We start from the raw sequence: 23,255 nt of genomic DNA, 5'->3' as shown, positions 1-23,255 counted from the left end.
CCTGCTCAGTCCGCGCCCGCCTCAGGCTGGCCGGCGTGACAAAGGCACCGGACTCACCCAAGTAGACACCGACGGAAGCAAGAAATAGGCAGTGTTGTGCTGCTAGTCAAAAGAAGTTCACTCACGGCCAAAAGTGAGCTTAGTTTTAAATGGCACGGCAGTCCTGAATAAATCATTGGTTCTGCTGCCTCCCTCCAGAGTTGTTTATCTTCTGTCAAAGAAGTTCAGTTCATTTCTTGCACTTAATCAAAGTAAGTAGCATTCGATGTTTGCTCACTAATCACCTAGCTAGATGTTCAGCTATAAATACCAACACAACCGAGCTCGATCTCAACCAGCAAACCAGCTAATACGAACTCACTCACTCACGTCTGAAGCAGCCAACTGATCATCATCGAGCACCACAAAAGACCAGCACACACAAAGACACACCTGCACCACTCTTCCCAGTTTCCAGCAAAACCGCGTTTGAAGATGACAATGGTTGCCACAGCTGATTTCAGGAGCATCTTCGCGTCGTTCGACCAGGACGGCGATGGCAAGGTCTCCGCCGCCGAGCTTCGGCTCTGCGTTCAGGCCGCGCTCAGCGGCGGAGCCGACGACATGTCGGCCGAAGAAGTGCAGGCCCTGATGGCGTCCGCGGACACCGACGGCGACGGGCTGCTGGACGAGGAGGAGTTCGTGAGGCTGGTGCAAGACCACATTCACAAGGAAGAGGGAGACCGGTGCAGGTCGCTGAGGGAGGCGTTCGGGATGTACGAGATGGAAGGGAAAGGCTGCATCACTTCGCTGAGCCTGAAGCTGATGATGAGCAGGCTGGGCTTGCCCCTGGACGTCGACGAATGCCAGGCCATGATCTGCAGGTTTGATCTCAACGGGGACGGGGTGCTCACCTTCGACGAGTTCAAGACCATGATGACGATGGAATGATGAGATTATAACAACGGCCTAAGAAAGCTTCAAGAGATTCAGTCATATGTTCACACAAAAATTAGTACTACGTTCTTCGTACTTGTCTGGTCAATCGTGAATTCGACCATTTTGTATCTTTCTATTTTCCAGGAACATCATTTGTATCATGAATCCGACCACTTTGTATCTTCCTATTTTTGATTCAAGGAATAACACTACAGATGTTAACTCACCCATGAATAACAACACTACTGTACTTCAAACTGGCAGACGTACTGACGCTCCTGACAACTTAAAAGAGTATTCTCTTGCCAACTTTAAATATAGTGTAACTAAAAACAAGATCAAATGGTAATGCAGAAAGAAAAGGTATACCTCCAATTCCAGTACTCCACTATAATATTAGTGGATACCTGGGACATACACATGTATAGTCTTCCAAGGCTACCTAGAAGAAAATATCTTTCCAGAAAAGCCTAAAGATAGCACTTACCCATTATTCCAACACATCTGGTCCTAATTAAAACAGACCAGACCAGGCAGGCTACACAACTGACACTTGGCACCTTCCACTCTCAGTAAAAACAACAGACAGGAAGGCCCTAGTAATCGAACCTGTACAACAGCACTACCGCTCACTACGGTCTTCTTGACTGGGGCACATAAATGCTAAAAACTAGATTGCCCCAACGAGCTGACCAGTTCATCACTGCACAGATTTACAACATTATAAGTACATGTCTCTCCATAAGTCTATTGTGATCAACAGGTGGGTGGGTGCTATATTAAATGGACCCACAGAAAGGGAAACTTTCTTCTTCTTTTTTGTCTATGAGATTAATCTGAAACCTACACTTAAAAGTCACAATCTGAAGAAGGCTAATGTCCCGAGCCCATGGAACTTCTCCAAGCTCGCGCCTTATGAAGGGGGCATGCATGTCTCCATATATAAGAATCACCATCTGATGACAATCTGCATCGAGGTCTTTAGCTATTATCAACCAGGAACAGATTCAGAAGTGATGTGTCCACCGCTAGGACCAGGGGGATTAAAACCGGTTGCTGGCGTGGTTCTCTGAGCAAAATCAAGCAACATCTGGCGTTGCTGTTCATTTGTATGATGAAGGCTTGCGCGTAGAAGCTCAACTGGCATCTCCCTGCTAGTTGCTTGGGAGGCTTCGGATCCAATTGCAGAACCTGATCCCTGCATGACAAACATCTGCAGAATGCTTTCGTACTTACTGAGACAATATTTTGTAAGGAGCCCAAAGAAAGCATCAAAAGATGCCTGCCAGAGGGCTCGGTTCGACGGAGTATAGCTGGACACGGCATGATGATCAGTCAGTAACTCAGTTGCTCGATCCAGTACTGATTTAATGATAAGAGAAGCCCCGTCACCAGCAGGGCTGCCAAGAGGGCGGAGAGGTGGTTGTTCAGAGGAACAAACAACTGCAGCAAGGCAAGCACAAAGAGCACCGAGTTCCATGTGGTGAACACAAGACGAAACAGTCTTTGCCAGAGCAATTGTTGTGTCTGCTGCACTAGAATCTGATGGTAATCCCCCAAACAAGAACCTCAGGTGTCGAAAAATAGCCATGCATACAATCCTGGTTAACTCGCTTCCAGGAACAAGAAGTCGGAGGTAACGAGCCAGAAGCTTACGACCTTTGGGGAGAGAAACTATTCGAAGAAAGACAATGTCATCCTTAGGGGCTAAAGAAGATGAATGAGCAGATTTGCTGGGGCCAAGAGGGTCAACAAGCTGAAGTGATGCAGCTAGACCTTCAAGGAGGACTTGTCGCCTTCGCCTCAGTTGGAAACTGTTGTCCTGTGCCTGACTAGACTGCAGCATCCTGTCAGTATCGTCCACCTCAAGAAGAAGACCAAGGGCATCTTCAACAGTGACCTTGGCTGCCAGCATTGGTTCTTTCTCCAGAGGCCTCACAGTAGACTTCTGATCATGAGAACACTCACCTGATGAAGGAAGGTCAACTTCAAGAAGAGACGGAGGCCTGCGTATGGAAGAGAAAGAAACTCTCCCAAGAGCATCAACCTGAAGATATGCATGCTGGTCACTGCTTGACCGGGACTTGGACGGCAAGTCTTTCATTGATGTTGGGGAGAAGTTGGCCTTTTGCCTAGAATTGGAACCCTTTTTGGCCATGCAAGCTTGATGGTAATAATCAACAACATAAGGATCACTGCTGTGACTTGCTGAGTGCTGCATTCTTAATATAGACTCGATCTCTTCAGATGACATGTACTTGGATCTAAACTTTAGTCCACCAGTATCACCATTTTGACTACCAATATCAGATGGTGGTTGAGAAAAACGTAAACTGTGTTTCCCCCTTCCTGATCTTGATCTCTTGTCTCTTGACGAAGGAAGACTGCTAGCAGAATCAAACCTGCCTGTTATCTCTGGGGAGTGATGATGGTAGAATAGGTGGGGTGGTATATTTAGGTAATTCTGATGGGATGGTTGGAGCTGTGCTAATCTCTGTTGTTGCTGAGAAAATAGCAATGATGACATTGGGTTATTCGGAAGCGATATCTGTTTCTGCAATAAGTTTGGCAGTAGATTAAGGTGCTCCGTAGCGAATAGGTTGGCTTGGTTTGACCAGTGAGTTTGCATTGAATTGTTTATAGACAGGTTAGGACCGGCAAAAGGCATGCCTCCTCCATATGGTAGTCCATGAGGTAATCCAGCCATATGATACGGAGAACCTGGCAGTGGCATGCTAGGAGAACCCATTTGTAGCCCAGCTCCAAATGACGGGATGCTCCCATGACGTGTAAGACCCTGAGCAGGATATGGTGATCTACCACCTGGTGGCGGAAACGAGGTAAATGAAGGAGATTTTGGTGCTACGATAGGTTCACTTGAACGATGCTGCAGTGGCTGCTGAGGATAGGAAGATGTTCGGCTCAATGGCATGGAGTCCCCTTGATGCACCAAGGAATGCGACTGCGACCACCATCTTTTTTGACCTTCCTGGAACTCCTCATTTTCTAATATATCCTGATCTTGCCAGTTAGGAAACTCTACATCCTCATCCCAATCAACAGTAAAAGAACCTGACAAAAAATCATTGAATAGTTCAGGAACAGATTGAATCTTAAGGCACCATTTCATTTAACTATGTACGAAGATTTGCAAAAACAACTTCCTTTTTATAAGAAAAACAGCAAGTGAGGCCCCGACAGCATAAATAAATAAATAGGAACCCAAATTCAAGTACACGAGGACTTGAAATTTGCATATAACAGTTCATTCAGATCAATAAGTGCAGACACCTAACCACTCTTACTGATAAGATTGATGCTATTGAACAACAAGGCACATGCTGAGCTTTCAAGTAAGCGACATGTAAAAGCTACAATATAGTGACATGGTACACAAATTCACAAGTATGTATAGCAGATCAAAATTTAACCGGTATATAGAAGGTTAGTGAGAGGCAAAATGGTTGAGCAAACAAAGTTTGAGCATTATCCTTCAATATGATTAAAGCATATCACAAAATAAGGTCCAAAAATATTGAACTTCACTTTTCATTTACCGTGAGAGCAGAAATGGAAAAGAGATAAATGCATGCTCTGAAGACTGACTTGAAGATTGTTGAACAGCCAAAGTTTGGCCATCGTGTTTCATACAGGTTAATAGGACATCACTTAATTTTGCTGTAGGAGCAGAATGACACTTACTTCCTCTTGAAATGGATCTTCTGTCACCAATGACACCAGGATTACGTGTTCCACTAACAGTTCGGTTCAACTGGCAATAAAATATTTAAATTACTCAGTGTATGCCAAGTAACATAAACAGTAAGCAAGGACCAAACTGAAGGGTAAGGCAAAGCTATTATGAAAAGGATCCATGTAAAGTAATATGTCAAGCAGAGACGAAAGTAAAGGCATGATTGACTAAAATATGACACACTAATACATAGATTTAATAACACAACATTTCATTACAAAACAAAACATCATAGCAGGCTAGTAGTTCGATTAACATGACCTCAGTTGGGCCTTAGACAGGCCAAAGCACTGCAGAATGTAAAGCAGGTCATTGACATCAGAAGATTAAACAGAGTCTAATTACTCTGGCACTGTGTGTAAGCCTAATAAAAGTTGACATCATGGAGTTAAAAGATACTCCCTCCGATCCAAAATAAGTGTCTCAGATTTGAACTAAGCCTAGTTCAAATCTAGTTCAAAGCCGCGACACTTATTTTGGATCGGAGGGAGTAGCTAAAATCCAACAAAACTATGCATACTAATCCAATAGGCCCCTCTCAGAAAGTGATTTCAACATAAAAGTATCTAGGCCACATTGTTCAGGTCATTTCAGTTATCTAGAATATAAGAAAAGAATGGATCAGAACAGCCTTAAAAATCTACTACTTAAAGAACAAAATGTTAAATAATATCTATCCCGTGTGATACGTGCATCATGCATGGGACTAAAGTCATGTCCCACTCCTATGAAGTTTTTAAACTGAAACACTGGAGCAGAAAGCTGAGAGTAGCAAACCTTTGCAAAAGTGCTTGCAAGATCATCAACGTCCGACAAGTTACTTAAACTCTCAATCTGCAGAAACGGATGTTTGAATCAGAATAACAGCATACACTAGAAAACTCAAATAACAATAACAAGATAGAAACAGGAAACAATTTGAAGAAGGCATGCACAGGAAGTCAGGTAGATCCAGCATGCATGCGACTCTGATCCCTATAGAGACCTGGTTTTCAAAAGATACAGTCTCGTAGTTCCTCTATAATTACATGCACAGTTTTCCCATCATAGCTGGGCATAGTTAACTTAAGGTAGTAGTATCTGTCTATACGAGCACTTTAGCTAATTATGATCATTCACTAAAAGTGAGTCATCCAACTAGCACAAGCAAACATACTAGAGTCACTAAAACATGCGTGAGATTTTAACAAGCAGATCGCTAGACATGAATCTTAACAGCCAAACTTGATCCATAGGTGATTCAAACTCACTCTTAACACTGCATGATCAACAAATATGATGCAATGGGAATGCAATAGGCAACTAAAGCGCTTAGAAGATGGCATGACTACCAGCAGTGGAAACAATCAATTCTGCGATTCTGCAACAGTTATTACAAACTTGCATTGGACCATTGATTCCAAAGTTGCACAAAAATATTATGTTTGAGCCCGAGAACAAATGAACGCTGAGGTCAAGCAAAAGAACAGAAGTATGCTAGGATCCCAACAGCACCAGAACTCAGATAGAGGCTAAAGGACTTACAACCAGCTGAAATAACCAATAATAGCTTTGTTATAAACAGCTAATTAAAAGGCTACCTTTCAAACTATTTGTTTCACTACCATTTTATCCAAATAGAATGCTCAAAATAAACAATCAGTGTTCAATGTATACAAGACAGTCTTGACCACTTAGTAACAGGGTGAATGCAAAAATATTCCTCCCACCCGTAACATGGAATTCCGCCCTTGTAATGGAGCTTTTGAGCTCCGAAAGAAGTGCTGAACTATCATTCAACACAAATAAGAGGTCAAAACTTCCCACTAGATACACAGGTGCTTGGTTTCTCCAAATCCACCAAATATTACCTTAGGGTCCACCTGAATTTATTCTTGATTCAACACTAATAGTCCAACAGCTAACTTGCAAAAACAGCATGCCATTGAATAAGATCGAGCATACATGAGAGCCAAACAGACAAACAAGCCGGCAGTTCATATCAAATACTCCCTCCTTGCCATATTAAGTGCCGAAATATTACATGCATCTAGACGTATTTTAGTACATAGACGTATTTTAGTACATAGATACGTCCATATTTAGATAAATTTGAGTCACTTAATATGGGACGGAGGAAGTATGAGCGATGTATGGATACGAAGGTGCGAAATCATCACCTCTTCTCCAACCGAGGAGAGCCGGTACAACCCATCTTCCGCTCCGCTGAATCCACCACCATTGACATCGCCACCATCAACCTCCAAGCAACCTAGCTCGACCCCTTCGTGCGGCTCCCTTCCGAAGAAAGCATACTGCCCAGCATCAAAACTATCTGCAACCAGGAATCAGATAGCATCCTGTAAAAAATAACTTCGTACCAAGATTACAGCCGAGGACCAAGAACAATGGCAAGAACAGCTCGAGAAACCATCAAGCAAAAGAAAAGATTTATCTAGCTTCGCGAGTCCAAGCCTCCAAGGGACCAAATTCAAGTAATTCTCCACTGACAGCCCCAAGATTCGCACAAGAAGCACAGCAAAGGCGCTGACTTGAGCACCTAATCAACCAAAACAGCACCAACAACCCAACAACGCCAACCCGACCAGCAACCAGATCACACAACGCTAAGTAAAACATCAAAAGCGCAGCAAATTGTCCCGCGAGGAGCCTCACCTGCGCCGGAGGAGGCGGAAGCGCCGCCACCGCCGTCCGCCTTGACGCCCCGCATCTCCGCGGAACCTAGCAGCAGTAACAGGAGCAGGAGCGAGCGGCGGCGAGCATTTAGGACAAGTGCTTCGCGCGATTCCTTTCGGCTTTGGATCTGAGAAGTTGTGTGCGGGCAGAGAAAGATAGCTCGGCCTCAGTGCAGCTTCCTTCCTCCCCTCCCCCCTCTCTGTCCAGCCTAAATAAACAAAAGAGAAATATATTCGGGATTAGGAGGCAAATTTATGGCTCCCAAAGAAAACATGGATGCAGATTTATGTTGGAAATATGTCCCAAAGGCAATAATATATTTGTTATTATTCATATTTCTTTGTTCCTGATAAAAGTTTATTATCCATGCTATAATTGTATTAACAGGAAACTAAATACATGTGTGGATAAATAAACAAATACCGTGTTCCTAATACGCCTTTACTAGATTAGCTCGTTGATTAAAAGATGGTTAAGGTTTCCTAACCATAGACATGTGTTGTCATTTAATAACGAGGTCATATCATTAGGAGAATGATGTGACAGACCGACCAAAACCTAAGCATAGCTTTTGATCGTGTCACTTAAGTTTAAATTGCTAATGCTTTCATTATGTCAAGCATCATTTTCTTAGACCATGAGACCATGCCACTCCCTAGTACCGGAAAAATACTTTGTGAACATCAACCGTCATCTCGTAACTGGGTGATCATAAAGGTGTTCTTCAGGTATCTCGAAAGGTGCCTGTTGGGTTGTATGGATCAAGACTGAGATTTGTCACTCCATATGACGGAGAGATATCTCTGAGCCCTCTCGGTAATATAACATCCTAATGAGCTTGCAAACATGTGACTAATGTGTTTAGTCACAGAGATATTATATTGCGGTACAAGTAAAGAGAACTTGCCGGTAACGAGATTGAACTAGGTATGGTGATATCGACGATCAAATCTCGGGCAATTAATATATCGCGAGACAAAGGGAATTGGATACCGAATTAATTGAATCCTTGACATCGTGGTTCAACCGACGAGATCTTCGTGGAATATGTGGGAACCATTATGGACATCCAGGTCCCGCTGTTGGTTATTGATATGATCATGTCCACATGTTCTCGAACCCATAGGGTCACACACTTAACGCTTAATGTCGCTAGGATTTGATGAGATAATAGATGGTGATATCGAATATTGATTCGGAGTCTCAGATGGGATCCAGGACATCACGAGGAGCTTCGGAATGGTCCGGAGATAAAGATTTATATATGGAAAAGCTGTTTCAGGGTTCCGGAAAAGTTCGGGTTTTTCGGTATTGACCGGGAATATTCTAGAAGGTTTCGGAAGTTCTCAGAAGGTTCTGAAATATTTCAGAATATTCCTGAGAATTTAATTGGGCCTTTATATGAATTAATTAGAGCAATCTAATTAATTATCCCCTAATGGGCTATTAGGGAAGAGGAAACGTGGGGACTCCACCACGGTGGAGAACCACGTGCGTGGAGAGGCCGGGCAGAAGGAGGAATCCTTCCGGGACTTCCCTAGCCGGCCCTAGCCTCTTCTTGGAGGAGAGGCAAACCTGATCACCACCCCTATATAAATAGAGGGAAGGGGCCGGGGGAGAGAAGACACCAAGCTCTCAGCTAGATCTCTCTCCCCTGAGCCCCTCTCTTTCTCTCCCGTGCGCAGCGAAGTCCTGCCCGCGGAGCTCTCCACCATATCCTACACCACGCCGTCGTGCTGCCGGGATCTCGTCAACCTCTCCCCCTCGTCTTGCTGGATCAAGAAGGAGGAGACGACATCAAACCGTACGTGTGGATACCAAGGAGGTGCTGTACATTCGGCATTGAGATCGATTTCATCGAAAGTACCACTACGCCAACAATGATCCCGTGATCGTAACGCTTTGTGGTCTACGAGGTTATGATGCTCATAATCTCTCTCGTTACTTACATCTAGTAGATATTATCTTATGTTTCTTCCGCACTTCTCGTAAGAAATTTTTTGCTTTAGGAACTCGCTTGGCGCTGTTAATTGGCCAGTGGAGGATGGTCAAGACTCGAGAGAAGCATCCTATGTGCTACTAGGTGAGAGAGAATATACACGGTGCGTGTAAAAACCAACTTTTTTTCTAGAATATACACGCACCAATAATAACTAGGTTTCACTATCTTCTGTTGTGATTTGTTGATAGTTACCGCTAGAAAGTTTGACTGAGGTGCACGGTGTCCTACCCCACGATCCTAAATTGCATGCGTGAAATCGAAAGGTGCGTAGTTAAACCAGAACAGAACTTCATTTTGCATGGTAGACTGTGCAAGTGGTGGCTTCATCGGTACAGTTGCAACCGATTCTTGGTCACCCTGGTCACGCTTGACGTTCTGGTCCTAGACATCTCTTCGTCCAAACGCAAGACCATCAGTCCAGGACAGTGAGCATTTTATTTGTCTCTCCTCTCCTCTTTTAAAAAGCGGTTGTTTTATTTTCCACTATTATTTTATAAAAATGTACTCCGTATATGAATGTTTATAATTGGCACATGTTATGAGAAATCCACAACTTCTGAAAATTTTATCACCTGACCTAGCTTTTATGCCAGATCTGACTTGTGGGGTCTAGTGACCTAGCCGGGTGATTGTGTGGGGCATGCCGCAACCTAGTAATTTTTTAATTTCTTTTTATTAGTAGAATATTAAAAAAAACAGGAAAAAAAGTAAAACCACAATGTACTGACCGACCCAATTTGAAAACGCAATGTCTTTGTCTCACCCAATGTTGAAAACATGGGTTCGCCACGCGTGGGGTCCACACCTCTGCATCCATATCCGAAATATGGTCTGTTTTTGCTTTCCCGGTTCACACCTGCTTGGTTTGATCCCAGTCAAGGCCCAATTAAGGGACATAAGAACGGGAAAGCATAGGCGATCACACCGCAGAAACTGCCGCTTCAATCCATGGCGCCACAAATCGACATCGACGAGCCACAGCCATCATCACCTCTTGAGACTCGCCTCGTCGGGCTCAGTGATGTGGAGGTGAAATTACTAGGTCGAACCATCAGGCCACGCAGGTGAAGCCATACGACTAGCTTCAGTGCATCTTCACTTTTCCCTTGTCTCGTCTCTTTTCTTCAATTAAGATGCACCTAATCCTAAAATCCATGTCTTTTCGAACCAACTATCATGGTTTTGTATTTTGAAATATAGACAAAAGATTAGCCCCTCCTCCAATAATAAAGTGAGAAAGAGCTAAGACAAAACAAGGCAACAAATCAAAACAGCCACAAACCAAGGAAACATCAATACTTGTGTTTTCATTCATGTAGAATTCGATATGGCATTGGTATTTTATTCATATGTTTTAGCACACATGTGTTTCAAAAAAAAAATCCCTTAATGTAAAGCCGTGTATTGATCCAAAGGTTACAATGTATCCGAGATTCTGACAATCTTTTGAAATGTAGTACTCTATATCTAAAAAGCGTTTAGATACATGTAATATTTCGGCACTTAATATAGGACGGAGGAAGTAGTATGTATGCAATGACTATCCGTATGTTTAGTTTTGTTTTTTCACTTTCCTCAAGACCCTTCTTGTGCTGAAATACTATAGAAGGTGTGAAATTTTAAAAGGAGCTGGTATCAAACATGATCCTACAAAAGGAACACACCATTACCAAATATTTTAAAGGGAGAAAGTTGGGATATGTGGATAGAAGTATTCGCGTGATGCTTTTCTTTTCTGGTAGTGCAATGGTGCGGCCGGGGTCCTTTTCTTTTGGCTCTTTCCACTTTTAATTTTCGGATGCCATGAGAGAATTATTGGCCACCCGAATATTCCCTGCCACAAAAATGGTTGGAAGAATATGTTCCAAGGAGCCTTGGTTAATCATTGAAAACTCCAAACGCTAGGCACACCTGAGCTGAGTTGAGCTGATCAGGTTGGTGAGGAATATGTGGAGTTAATGTAAGCTCGGGCAGAGCAGTAACACCAAACGCAATTAAGTCAAGGATGGATCCCATCATCCCTGGTAAAACTGCATGCCTCCATTCCTGAAGTTACACTGATTTGCTGCTAAAAGAGGGTCCGTGATATAATTGATAGGAGTATATGCTACTCCTATGTGGTAGGAGCGCGATGGGTGTGGTTCCATTAACGGAAGTACTACGGTAGTTTACCGAGCGTTAACACGGATCGCCCAAAGCTGCATGCGCAGTCAAAAGCGGGTGCCACGCAGCGCAGGAGTTGGTTGGGACTTGGGACGAGACGACGGCGACGTCCCAAAGCGTGCTTATCCAGTTATCCTCGAGGAAGAATGAAAAAGAGAGCAGGGGAGGCACTGGGCAGACAGACAGAGAGCAGCGGGGGAAAGGCCATGAGCCCATGATCCGATCGCCATGGAGATGGACGCACGTTGTTCGACCGGCGGGGCATCGGATCCAGAAACTAAAGGAAATCGACGCACATGGTGCACGTACACATCGCCGCATTGATCGGCCGGCCGGTCCGGCGTGTACGCTCTAGCACGGAAAAATACTTTACTCACTGTCTGTACGTTCAAGAGTGTTGAAATGAAATGCCTTTTTCCACAAAACTGAGCGAGGTCGACGTCCTAAACTGAGTACACGCGGATTTACAAAAAGCGGTCCCAAACCGGCCTTGACTGAAACCGTTGGATCTCGTCTTCACCCTCTCGCATGCACGGCAGCGCTGCCCTGCCTGGAGTCTGGACACTCATCATGATCCACGCACGAAGCCGCTTAATTATCCTAATCCTAATCCGCCGCCCCACGTACCGAGCGTTGCTTCACACATACGCGAGAAAATGCAGTGCAGCCGTGCAGGGCGAGGAAAAGGGACCCGTATGCCTTTTGCTCGAAGAAAGAGACCACCATCCATACAACTACCAGAGTAACGTGCCGGCTTTGCGTCGCGTTGATTGCGTCGCGTATGGGGTCTAGATGGACTCCAGGGCGCTCTCGCGTTGCGGCGGATGGACCGATATCTGCAAGTTGCAGTCCCGGCTACTCCTGTACGAGCACGTCGCCGGGTTCGTGAGGGCCGCGTGGCGGGTCCTGAACGGGCGGGGAGTCTGGTTTGGTGGTCGCGTCAACGAGCTGCGGCCTGCTGCAGGATCGCGGCCGGTGGCGAGGTCTTCGCGTCGATCCAATAGGAAAAAAAGGAAGGGGATCTTTCGGCAAAGAAAACAAGAAAAATCAAAAGCCTTCCTCCGCTCGGCACGCGTCCGCACCGCCCCGGTTGAACGAACGCACGTGGCCTGTCGGCTTCAGCGTGGGGCCGTGGGCAACGGCAGACAGCGAAACCGGAAAGCAACGAGCGTCACGAGCGACGCGTGGCCCGGGGAGCCCCGAGGGGGAGTACGTACCTTGTGGCTGCTGCGCGACCACCACCAAACCGAGACCTGAACGCAGAACGCATCCTTGGGCCGGCCGGTTGGTCGGCGGCACGTGAAGGATGGTGCGCCATGCGCGTGCGGCAGTGGATGTGGATGGACGGACGCCGGACGGTGGGTTTGTCAATTTTTGCCGCCACGTTCACAAACTAATCCGTTTTTTTAGTACTGCTCCTACCTTGTTAGTTCGGCCGTTTCAACTTTCCAGCAGCTTTTTTTTTTGATCGGGCATTTTCTTCAACTTTCCAGCAGCTTGGTGGTGCCGTCGTCGTGAGGTAGGGGCTACGCTCTCCCTTTGTTTGTTTTTTGAGGCGCCTTGTTTTCACTCGGGATGGGCCGGCAGGGAAGGATCCTAGGCTGTAATATCCGCTTCACACTATTTGGGCCATTTCTTGTCCTCGTAACGAAGCAGAATGCAGCCGATTATTATTCCTTGATTTGCGACCACCACGGTACTTCTGCATGACCATCTACAAGAAAAGGACGTTATTTTCTAGAGATATGAGTAAGCAAGATATTGAAAAATGATGATAAAGATGCAATTTGATTAGAAAATGTCGTCGTACCTTTAGTGGATATTAAAAGAATTAGTTGACCAAATCAAACAACGTGACCGCGTGGCCTAATGGATAAGGCGCTCGCCTCCGGAGCGGGAGATTCTGGGTTCGAGTCCCAGCGTGGTCGAGTTTTGTCAACACATTTGTTCCCTTTTTTTTTTCCTCCCAGGGGTTTAAGGGGTAAACATGCTTCCATTTTGACAAACGCAGAGTGCTGTTGAACTTTATTCAATTTCACTTTCTTGAGCTTGGTACGTTCTCGAGAGAGAGAGAGAGAGGAGTGGCAAGGCGGCATCACGTACCGCGACGACCGATAGCGGCAGTGGAGCACGGCCGGCGGCTGAACACGCTCCTTGCTTGTTGACGGCGGCCTGCAGCAGCAATCCTTCAGGACCAGTTCGGTTAAGCCATTCCCAATGGGGATTGAGAGGGAATAATGCAAATCTAGTTCAATTTTCTCAAAATCGCTCTCAATCTTTGCAAGGATTGTTGCAACCGAACAAGGCCTCAGATGGCAAAGGATCAACGAAGAGGTGATGATATCTTTCGTGTGATGATCCTTGAACACGGTCGTACCAACACAAGCGGGGCTCGTGCTTGTCTTGTCAGAGGGATCACAATCTGAGCATTCTGAAGACTGGATATACTGACATGAGCTCTTCTTAACATTGTAGGGCAGATATTCGTTCGTTGTCTTCGTGTCAATCTCACAAGGTTAGAGGAGAAGTGCAAACAGCGCACCGGTGCCGTACAAAACTACAGAAACTGACGCAAAGAAAATTATTCTGATGGCACTGGAACGTAATGATCATATAGATGTCAACAACCAAAGTTTGTGAAGTTTGTCTGAATCTTCTGGCACTAAAGCTTTTGTTCTAGGTCATGGCAGATTGATAGGTTCAGAAGGCACAGTTAACATTATCAGGTAGTTTTCTAAAAAAACATTATCAGGTAGCTTGTAAAACTCTGACTGCCCCATACAGGGGGAAGCCCCTAGAGATGATAAAATTCAGGAACAATAGAACTGATTGGTTGAGGGAACACACCTTTTCTTTTTCTTTTTATAAAAACAGTAACAAAGCAGAAACATGCAAGGTTCGCATCTTTTACTCGTACGGAAATGATAAGAGTACTGAAGTACAAATACAGCCTTATGAATTGGAGTACTGAACTTCAGATCTGGCAGCACAAAACTAGCTTTCGGAGCTGCTAGACTCAATTTTGAAAAGCTGATGCCAAAGTACTCCCGCAAAGGGCAAAAGACCTTGCACTTTGGCACCGTACATCTACGGTCCACAAGTTAAAAAAAAAACTCACATGAAGGTGATATCATAAAAAATTATCACCTCCATGGAAAAGAATCACTGCCACAGACGCACTCAGCAATCTCAGAGCTGAAGTACCTCACTGTTGTTAGCCAGTGTCAAGATTTGAGCTGCTTTATAACAAATTTAATTTCACATTCCACCCATCTGTGGATTGTGATCATGCAGCGTCTTCTGATTAGGGCATACACCGCAGACCTTCTCCGCAATCTTGAAAATATGGGATGCTGAGCTATACCGGATCATCTCTACAAAATTTGGAAGTACCTCATTCTATGATCTCAGGCATACGCAAACAGTTTCATGTAGACACATCTTTCTGGTGATCTTGTTATACCCATATATGTGCATGAAATGCAGTTTGGTCAAACCTCAGCATGTGATGGGCTGCACTTGAATCTCAAAAGCCCCCCAAAGGAAGCTGGGTCTAGGCCTCCTTAGAAACATATCATGGTCTGCAGAAAAGTTCCGCTTATTCAAAACCGAGAACAAAACATCCTCTTCCATTAGCTCTCTGGGCAAGGGATTAATCTAATGTCATCCTGTGAGATCATGAATTACCAGTGGTGAACAACCCAAAAGGGCACTCTTTCAGTCTTTCCCAGCCCATGGAAAGGCCAAGCCAGAAACAAACTTTCAACATAGTGGCCAAGCAGATAGCACGAATGGCTCAGGTAAAAAAGGAACGAGCAAAAGATTGATTCTCCTTGCTTAACTGAGCAAACCATTCAGAAATCTCGCTCGACGGACCAGATAATGCTGAAGGCTGTCTGATAATTACTTTGTCAAATGTCAATGGCAGGAGGCTGAGCAATGCACTAACAGCAGAAAACTGAACAAGTATGCTCCTTGATCTTGTAAAATCTGTTCCTATTAGCACTGACAATTTGTTCCTCAGTTCAATAACTGATTTCGTCTCATAACCAACATCACCAATGAAGAACCTATAAAAGAGAAAGTGAGAAATTGTCAAAATACCACACACAACTCCAGCAGAACGTACGCATTAGCAACAAATCTATTACTCCCTCCGACCCATATTACTTGTCTCAAATTCGCCAAAATATGGATGTATCTATGTTTAAAAAGTGCCTAGATACATGTAATATTTCGACAAGTAATTCCGGCCAGAGGGAGTAACAAAAATTGCAACAATATTATGCAAAGAAAATGCATGAAAATATCTTCACAATAGAGGGAAAGGACAGCAAAATAGACTGTCTCAACCCTAAAAGGCTCAAATCTAAAAATCATATAGTCTAAATTTAAAATTAAAGAGAATGGAGAGGGTAAAAGAGATTTTTCACCCTTAAAATGTCACTGGATCTATTTTTAATATTAAAGAGATATCCACCACTAAAAGACTTAGCTAAAGGACATATGCACCAGTCATTTCAAAACGTTGGTCTAGCTTGGATAATGAAGACTGGGAGTCGAAAGCAAATGGTATCACCGATTTCCGGTTTTAGCAAATGGGAGAGAAAAATTTGAAAGAGTATAGTATCATTCAATTTTTATCTGCAACCATAGATATCATTGACAAGCAGAGATACCAGTGTGAAAAATTCCTATGATAATATAACACAACTTAATCTTTTGATAGGAAAATTAAGTTGAGTTTTTCTGCTACCATCCTAATTTGTCTGCCTCACAAACAGAGAGATTAAATAAAGGAAATGGTGCATAAAATGAGCTAAGTGAACTATAGAAAGACATCGTTATATCTCTTACTCAAATCCTATAACATCAAATCACATATCTCTGTATAAGAACATCACCATGAAAAAAGAGAGCGAGTACAAAGTTTCAGAAATGTGAAAGTAATTCCGAAGTATTTATATTTAGAAGCAGATGGATAATGGCACAAACCTTCCAAGTTGGCTGACAAGTACCAAGATAGCAGCTGAATACTCCTCAGATGTGCATGATTCCAGGATCTTCAGAAGACGAACAACAACATTGTTGTATGTCCACTCGCAGCTCTAAAATCAGGTGCGCAATAATCAGCCAATAATGAAACATATAATGTGTAAAATTGAACAGAAAATACGAAATTTGTACTTTTGAATGGGAAGAGATTCGCAATGTTCCATGAAATAAACATGATGCTAGAAACAATGATGTTCAGTTCTTTTGATATGATTCCTAATTCTGGTTTGACAAGGGAACTGCAGGCATAAGCAGCATAACTGACGGAAATTCAAAATTTTCACTTCGAGCATTTCCAGTGGTGAAAGGTAAAAAACTAATACATCAACTATGACTGCATGCATGAAATATTTCCCAAGTATATCCAAATGTATTGTCGGGTGGATAATATTGTTCACATGTTTGATAATTTGGAAAACAAACTATCAAGGTAAGCTGAAATCAAGTAATTTTACCATGTAGCTCCCAAACAGCTCAAGCAAAGATATTATCTCAGTGAAATAGCACAGGTCCCTCCCTGCAGAATAGTTGATATCCTCAGCAAATTTTGCTTGCTTGGAGATATTGCAAGTTTCACCACAATTGATCTCCAGCCCACTAGATCCCAAATGAGAACTGTGCTTTGTAATAGTTTCATTTGTGTTGGCATGATTGTTCCATAACACAGAGCATAAATTCAGCTCATCGAGCAGAGAAGAGATAAAAACATCTATGGACACTGTATCCTTATTAAAAAGGCAATGTGTACAAGATGGGAAGGCTGTTGATCTATTGGATTGAATATAAGATGACACAAGGCACAAGGAAGTGTCTTTGCTCTCGAGAATCAGGACAACCAATCGTATAGTTGTCATGAGAAGGTTGCAACTCTTCATAAAGAACAGCTTATCACCACATATGGAACCAAAAACATGCAGAGCCAACATAGTCCAAGAAAGATTTCGTTTACCCATCTGAAGAACTTTGTATGAAACCTCTAAAACAACATCCACTCTCTCCTCTTTAAGACATACTGAAGCCAATAGGATGCAAGCAGAGGTAAATTGATCTATAGTTGCAGGTTTAGTGGATACTTGTATGCCAGTTTCATTATCTAGGTGATACTTGTTTGCGACAGCATTCCCATCTCCCAGTTTATCACAAACCATAACTTCTTTGTTCACGAGAAAATCCTCAATTAAGGAGACAAGAACATCCAGCTGATCACGTTTTAGAAAGACCAATCTTGCTTCCATGTAAGGTTTCACTGCAAGGAAGATAACTTGAAATTGTAAATCACAGGAACTATTTGTATGATCTACAATATAGTAATAAGTTAATAACAATGCGAAGTTGCAGCAACCAGGACATCAGATTGTTTTTTTCTTCAGAAAAGCAAAGCTCATTGTGCCACAAAGAAAAATGCTCCCAGATCACAAAACTAAACTCGACAAATAGCCTACACGCATTTTACATGAAAGCTACTTGTTGTATCAAAACTTGTCATCCACGAATTTAAGTTCACAACTTCACATGCGGCATGATAACATGCCGTTGATAAAACACTGATTATATGAGAAACAAAGGAAACTCTCAATAAAATGGCAACGGTGTCTAGAAGGCATTGTAGTAAATGATAATAGTTGTGTTCACATTAATAGGCACATGCTAATGGTATATGAAATTGCAGCATTTAAAGACATCAGTTTCCTCACAGCAGAACAGTATCAGATGTAAACCAAATGTTTGTAGAAGTTTTTATCCAGCATAACAGCAACAGAGTTGCAAACTCAGTTGTTTGTTCGCACGAAAGGGGAAAGAGAAATAAATTAAGTGATGAAACAATTGAAATATCGGAAACCTGTCGGTCATCATACCAGTAGTGGAGAAAGCTGACGAAGCAAAGTATCGATCAACAACATGATCTGAGGCAGATCTATGAACATCCCATAACAACATGGAAAAAATGAGGGGAACCCTCTCTCTGCATAAGAAAACATAAGTGATTATTTTTTGCAATATGAATGCTAGTGGTGGTAATAAAATACTTGTAACTGCTAATAAGAATAGAAAAAAAGAGTTAGCGTAATGTAAGCAGACTTACTCGGGAAGTAGCGATGGTTCAGTTGACACTCTTTCAAGTAACAGACCATCAACCAAAGCATCCTGACCAAGTTTACTACCTTCAGAAATAAGGGCCTCCCAATAGTGAAATATCTTTACTATGCTACTTCTTTTCAAACTAACAACTCCAACAAAGTATAAAGTGTTATTTTCGGCTGCATGACAATGACCAGTCACACTATCTGAGGTCAAATTGATAACCTCAGCTGTTTGTGCTTTACTTGTCCCAGCATATCTTCGCAGTCCAGCATCTGATGATCCATCACAAATTTGAACTGGCCTGTTTTTATCAGGTGCCCCCTTATGCAAATGCAAGATGGCATTTGTATGACCTCCGCAGCTACTCCCTGAGAACAGTGGTCTGATGGTATTGTCCGACTCTACAGCAAGGGAAGATACAGCATATGGGGCTTCATTCCCATGTGGGAGGCAGTTCAAAGAGGCTGTAGCCGACACATTTGCAGATTCTTCAACTTCCAATGCAGGACAAACTCTATCATATTCAAAATCATTGCCATTACCCGAATGGCGAGATATAGACCCTTTAGTTACAATGGGCAAATCTGGTGAAATAGGTTTCTCCATTGCCTTTCTGTACTTCTCCTCATCAGCATCATTGTCCAAATCGAGCAACTTCAAGCAGCCCCCCTCGATCAATTTCTCAAAAGAGAGCAATGAAGCACAAGCATTTCCTGCTCCAGGAGAGGGCAATTTACTGGAAGGAAATCTATCAGCAACAATATGACATTTCCTCTGATTATTTTGCAAGCCTTCATTCACACATGCGATGATGTTATGTTCTTGCTGCAGAGATGAACAATTATCATTGAATGCCAAATTGCCATTTGTACTGGCATCATGGGTCTTTATTTTTTTTGAATTCAGCAGATTGCGTTTAGAGGAAAGAGCAGCGGATTCTACAGATTTTTTGGTCCTTTTTCTCTTCCTACCATCATTGGGCATTTGATCTGCAACTTCTGTACCACCAGGCAGGGATGGCTTTGATGCGTTCTGTTGGGAGGAATTACCAGAACTGTCAAGCAACACTACATCTTGCTTCCTTGCACCATTGAAATCTTTAGGGGGTAACTCTGGAACTACTGAGCTCTGGTTCGTTCTGATACCTGTTGATGAAACAAGTAGGCTTTCCTTACCCTGTGAGCCCATGAACTTTTTATCAGATATGGATGTGGGACATGAAGATCTGGGGTGATTTTTTGACTTCATTCTGAGAGCACTACCAATAGGAGGCTCTAATTCAGAACTAGTACCTGATATTGGTCTTGTGCAGCTTTCTCTAGGTAACTGATATGAAGCATATTCTCTTGGGGTAGAAGTGAAAGGAATCATCCCACCAGCTTGAATCCCGAAATATGGGCCAGCAACTGGATTATGAGGAAGAAGATTCTGTTCAAAGTCATGCAATTCCTGTTGTCGCTTCGACTGCCAAGATGATAACATCAGTCAATATAGACAGGAATTACCGCAAGAGAAAAAGATCTATGTGAACATATTAGTTGCCTCTACATGTAACAAAGTAACAATATTTATCATGGATAACTACAGGGAAGCATGCTAGCGAGTAATTAGTGTATCACACAATCCACTATAGTTAGATAAATTATTGGTCAAAGTTAAATCTTGTATAACACGCACACCCTATGTTTTGGAATGGAGGGAGTAGGTTTTTCAAAATACAAATTCAAGCTAAAGTTATTTACACATTGAAGTGTCAAACTAGCGGTAAACTGTCACCAATATTCAGTATATTTGTTGTCAATACTATCACATTTGGGACATGCCGTCATAGAATGGAAAAGGTTAGAACTGGTAGGCATCAATTTGGGAATGGAAGGAGGTGACATTTCTTGCTGCACACAAATCAATTTGCTGCCAAACATTCCACCAGTCTTCAATTTGAGCAAATGATATTGACAGAAGAATTACTCTTATGTCTTCTTCATTTTAAGATACTTTTTTCTCACCATACCAACCGAAAAAAAACCTGTGCAGACAAGTTTGCAATATATACATTAAGGCTCTATTTGGCATTGTTTACAGTCTGTATGAAGAAAATTATTGTTTACTGTAGTACATTAAGGCTGAATTTGGCATTGCGGTGGATTATGATAATCCAGCTTTTTCAACCAGCTTTTGCCTATTTTCTGTTTGGCTAACAAATTTTTCCTACTTTCGTGTGTATTGTTCTACAGCAGATTATAATAAAAGTTCAACACAACACAGTTCAACAACCCCAAATTGAGCCTAAAACTATTGTAGGTTCAGTTTGATATTGTAGGCCATCATGATTCCTATGAGTATGTTGAAATTTCTACTGAACTACCTTCATAAATATAGATGATGATACTAGTAAGTAGCAACCAAGATACAGACCTTTTTCAATACATCAATACCTTTGGCACCATCAGCAAGATAGTCATCAAGCATGTTAAACCGGCTAAGAGGCTGCATCCATTCCTGTTTTAGGAGCTGAAGCTCTCTTCTCATTAGTGCTTTATCCAACTCCAATACCTTTTTCACATGCTGTAATTGCTCTTTCTTCCGCTTCAACTTCTCTTTAAGGAGTTTGATGTTTGCCCTTTCATTAGCAACATCAGCTTGCTGTATTCCATGGTTGACAACAGAAATCATATCCCTAGAAGAAGAAAAAGAATCGCACTTCCTTTGTAAATATTCACTCCGTTTTCTCTCCTCTTCAAACTTCTGTAACAGGTGGTCTGCACGGTTCTTCTCACACATTAGCTTTTCTTTTTCAGCCTCAATGCTAACTCGTAAGTTATCATTCAGCTTCGTTTGATCCTCTAACTTAGCAAACAGATTATCAGCACGGCTCTTCTCTTCCATCACTTTTTTTCTCTCAACTTCAATTTGCCTTTTGTTCTTCTCTGCTAACATTTTTTCTGAATCAGCACATTTCTTTTCTCTGGCAGCCTTTTGCCTCTCTGCTTCAGCCATTTTATGTGCTTCCCCTGTTTTCTGAATCTGAGTGGCCAACTGAGCTTTTGTTCCATTTGCTTCAATCCTCAATTTTTCTAACGACGCCTTCCAATCATGGGCTACTTTCCTTTCTGTATCAGCAAGCCTTTTATACTCTTCATGCTTATGTGCTTCAGACTTCAGTAGTTTTTGCATTTCTAGAGCCTTGCTCCTTTCTTCGTCGACTTTTTTCTTCACAGAATCAATTTTCGTCCTTTCTTCTCCTAAAACCTGTTTGAGCTGTCTATTTTCTTCCTCCAACTCAGAGATGCGTAAAAGCTCATCATCATTTCTGCTAATATTTTGCTTTTGCTGCAGGGCTGAGTTCTGTGCTTTCAGTTCAATTATCTCCTTCTCTAGTGCATCTCTGGCATCAGACTCGGTTTCCCTAGCTGCTTCTGCTGAATCAGCTCGGAGACGCTCCTCCTTGCACACTGCTCATGCAGAAGCAGAAATTACAACATATTAGCAACATACCAAAAGGATTAAAGTTGCAGCGATAGTGTCACAAAAAGAACCAGAACGCCATATGGGTTGATCGTTGCCTTAGTGCTATCAGAGGAAGCATTAAGAGAAAATAAACATACTTTGCAACTCTCATCTTCTGTGGGATAGGCATCTTCTGTTAAATTCCTGGTCATGCTACTAACATGTATTAGATTATAATTTAGAACATTAGATAGTTCATAAGAACAAGCTTTTGAGAAAAAGGCCTTTGCTTTTCTTTACATGAAGAAAAAGATTTGATTACAGGCCAGAACCTACATACTAGTATTTTTCTTAGGGAAAAGCCTAGACATTCATTGCATAAATCAGCGCACACAGAGGATTAACTAACCAAAACGGCAGATTATAATCATTTATAGAAACCTAATAAAGTGTGCCGACCCGACATTTAAATTGCTCTTGTCCAGCTGCAAGGTGGGTGTCCTAACACAGTCCGACCAACTAGAATCATAACGCAGAAGCAATCAACCAAACTAGCAAAAGCACGAACAAGTCAGGGAACTTGTACCATCGCTGAGAGCGGATTTCTCATTCTCCAGCCTGGCGATCTCGCTGTTCAGCACCTTAATCCCGTCGCGCAGCGCTGCTCGGGCCGTCTCATTCTTCTGGCATTTCTTCCACAGCTACGGAGCCAAATAACAATAGGAATCCCATCAGGAATTAGGCGAACACATCGAACGCAGAACGCGCCGCAAAGAGTCGGGTAGAGGTTAGTAATTACCTTCGCGCAGCACGGATTGGGGCCGCCGCCGCCGCTGCCGGAGGCGAGCGGTGGGGGTTCCTGCGAGGAGTCGTTCTCCGCCGCCGCCATTGCGGCGTGATTTCGAAGGTCGGTAGGGTTTAGGGTTTGAGCATCCGGTTGGCATCTGTCCAGAGGGGGAAATTTGGGACCGGAACCGAATCGGCTGCGACTGCGAGGCACGTGCTTACCGACGAGACGGCCGGTGCGGCATAGGGCCAGAGGCGGTGGGGTGAAGTCGGGACGTTGAGAACTACTGGGCTGGGCTGTTTAAATCCCCTGGCCAACAATACGCGGCCCAAACGGTGAGCCCGTAAGGATAAAGAGACGCAATGAGGAAC

At 43.0% G+C, this 23,255-nt stretch overlaps 3 protein-coding genes, 1 long non-coding RNA gene and 1 other non-coding gene across 7 annotated transcripts; 3 read left to right on the top strand and 2 right to left on the bottom strand.

Moving 5' to 3' along the window:
• Positions 1–386: 386 nt before the first annotated feature.
• On the top strand, positions 387–1,152 carry LOC100835938 (putative calcium-binding protein CML23). The gene has a single exon (XM_003567108.4). It carries the CDS (start codon positions 475–477, stop codon positions 928–930), a length of 456 nt encoding a protein of 151 aa, XP_003567156.2. The 5' UTR covers positions 387–474; the 3' UTR covers positions 931–1,152.
• Positions 1,153–1,261: 109 nt separating this feature from the next.
• LOC100838182 (protein PAT1 homolog 1) lies at positions 1,262–7,568 on the bottom strand. Its single transcript, XM_003569856.4, has 5 exons — positions 7,328–7,568; positions 6,832–6,986; positions 5,450–5,506; positions 4,621–4,690; positions 1,262–3,990 (listed from the first exon to the last, which is right to left on the bottom strand). The coding sequence occupies exons 1-5, from the start codon at positions 7,380–7,382 to the stop codon at positions 1,910–1,912; spliced, it is 2,418 nt and encodes an 805-aa protein (XP_003569904.1). The 5' UTR covers positions 7,383–7,568; the 3' UTR covers positions 1,262–1,909.
• A 1,416-nt stretch (positions 7,569–8,984) lies between these two features.
• LOC112271088 lies at positions 8,985–11,831 on the top strand. Its single transcript, XR_002963925.1, has 3 exons — positions 8,985–9,264; positions 9,358–9,450; positions 9,539–11,831. It is a non-coding gene; the product is annotated as an uncharacterized LOC112271088 (long non-coding RNA).
• Positions 11,832–13,368: 1,537 nt separating this feature from the next.
• TRNAR-CCG lies at positions 13,369–13,441 on the top strand. Its single transcript has one exon. It is a non-coding gene; the product is annotated as a tRNA-Arg (tRNA).
• Positions 13,442–14,348: 907 nt separating this feature from the next.
• On the bottom strand, positions 14,349–23,109 carry LOC100835630. Of its 3 annotated transcripts, XM_010234088.3 has the most exons (9): positions 22,897–23,108; positions 22,684–22,798; positions 21,066–22,102; positions 19,943–20,114; positions 18,652–19,795; positions 18,425–18,531; positions 17,024–17,814; positions 16,509–16,621; positions 14,349–15,583 (listed from the first exon to the last, which is right to left on the bottom strand). In XM_010234088.3, exons 1-9 carry the CDS (start codon positions 22,984–22,986, stop codon positions 15,310–15,312), a joined length of 3,843 nt encoding a protein of 1,280 aa, XP_010232390.1. In that variant the 5' UTR covers positions 22,987–23,108; the 3' UTR covers positions 14,349–15,309. The 3 variants fall into 3 exon arrangements, with proteins under 3 accessions (XP_010232390.1, XP_003567155.1, XP_010232391.1); XM_003567107.4 differs by having other exon boundaries at positions 18,652–20,114; positions 22,897–23,109; XM_010234089.3 differs by lacking the exon at positions 22,897–23,108 and adding an exon at positions 22,256–22,310 and having other exon boundaries at positions 18,652–20,114.
• Between the last annotated feature and the right edge of the window lie 146 nt (positions 23,110–23,255).

The sequence above is a fragment of the Brachypodium distachyon genome, chromosome 2, assembly GCF_000005505.3.
Source record: "Brachypodium distachyon strain Bd21 chromosome 2, Brachypodium_distachyon_v3.0, whole genome shotgun sequence".
Classification (NCBI taxonomy): Eukaryota; Viridiplantae; Streptophyta; class Magnoliopsida; order Poales; family Poaceae; genus Brachypodium; species Brachypodium distachyon.
This window is presented reverse-complemented; position numbering and strand designations above follow the sequence as displayed.

What these genes read in the sequence shown, in the direction of transcription:
- LOC100838182 (XM_003569856.4), bottom strand. Translation starts at nt 7,382, where the DNA reads ATGCGGGGCGTCAAGGCGGACGGCGGTGGCGGCGCTTCCGCCTCCTCC. An exon ending in TTCCGCCTCCTCCGGCGCAG is followed by an intron (nt 6,987 to 7,327) that starts GTGAGGCTCCTC and finishes TCCTGGTTGCAG; the next exon opens with ATAGTTTTGATGCTGGGCAG. An exon ending in AAGATCCATTTCAAGAGGAA is followed by an intron (nt 3,991 to 4,620) that starts GTAAGTGTCATT and finishes ATTTTTTGTCAG; the next exon opens with GTTCTTTTACTGTTGATTGG.
- LOC100835938 (XM_003567108.4), top strand. Translation starts at nt 475, where the DNA reads ATGACAATGGTTGCCACAGCTGATTTCAGGAGCATCTTCGCGTCGTTC.
- LOC100835630 (XM_003567107.4), bottom strand. Translation starts at nt 22,986, where the DNA reads ATGGCGGCGGCGGAGAACGACTCCTCGCAGGAACCCCCACCGCTCGCC. An exon ending in GTATTGATGTATTGAAAAAG is followed by an intron (nt 20,115 to 21,065) that starts GTCTGTATCTTG and finishes TCATCTTGGCAG; the next exon opens with TCGAAGCGACAACAGGAATT. An exon ending in AGCTGTTTGGGAGCTACATG is followed by an intron (nt 16,622 to 17,023) that starts GTAAAATTACTT and finishes ACCTGATTTTAG; the next exon opens with AGCTGCGAGTGGACATACAA.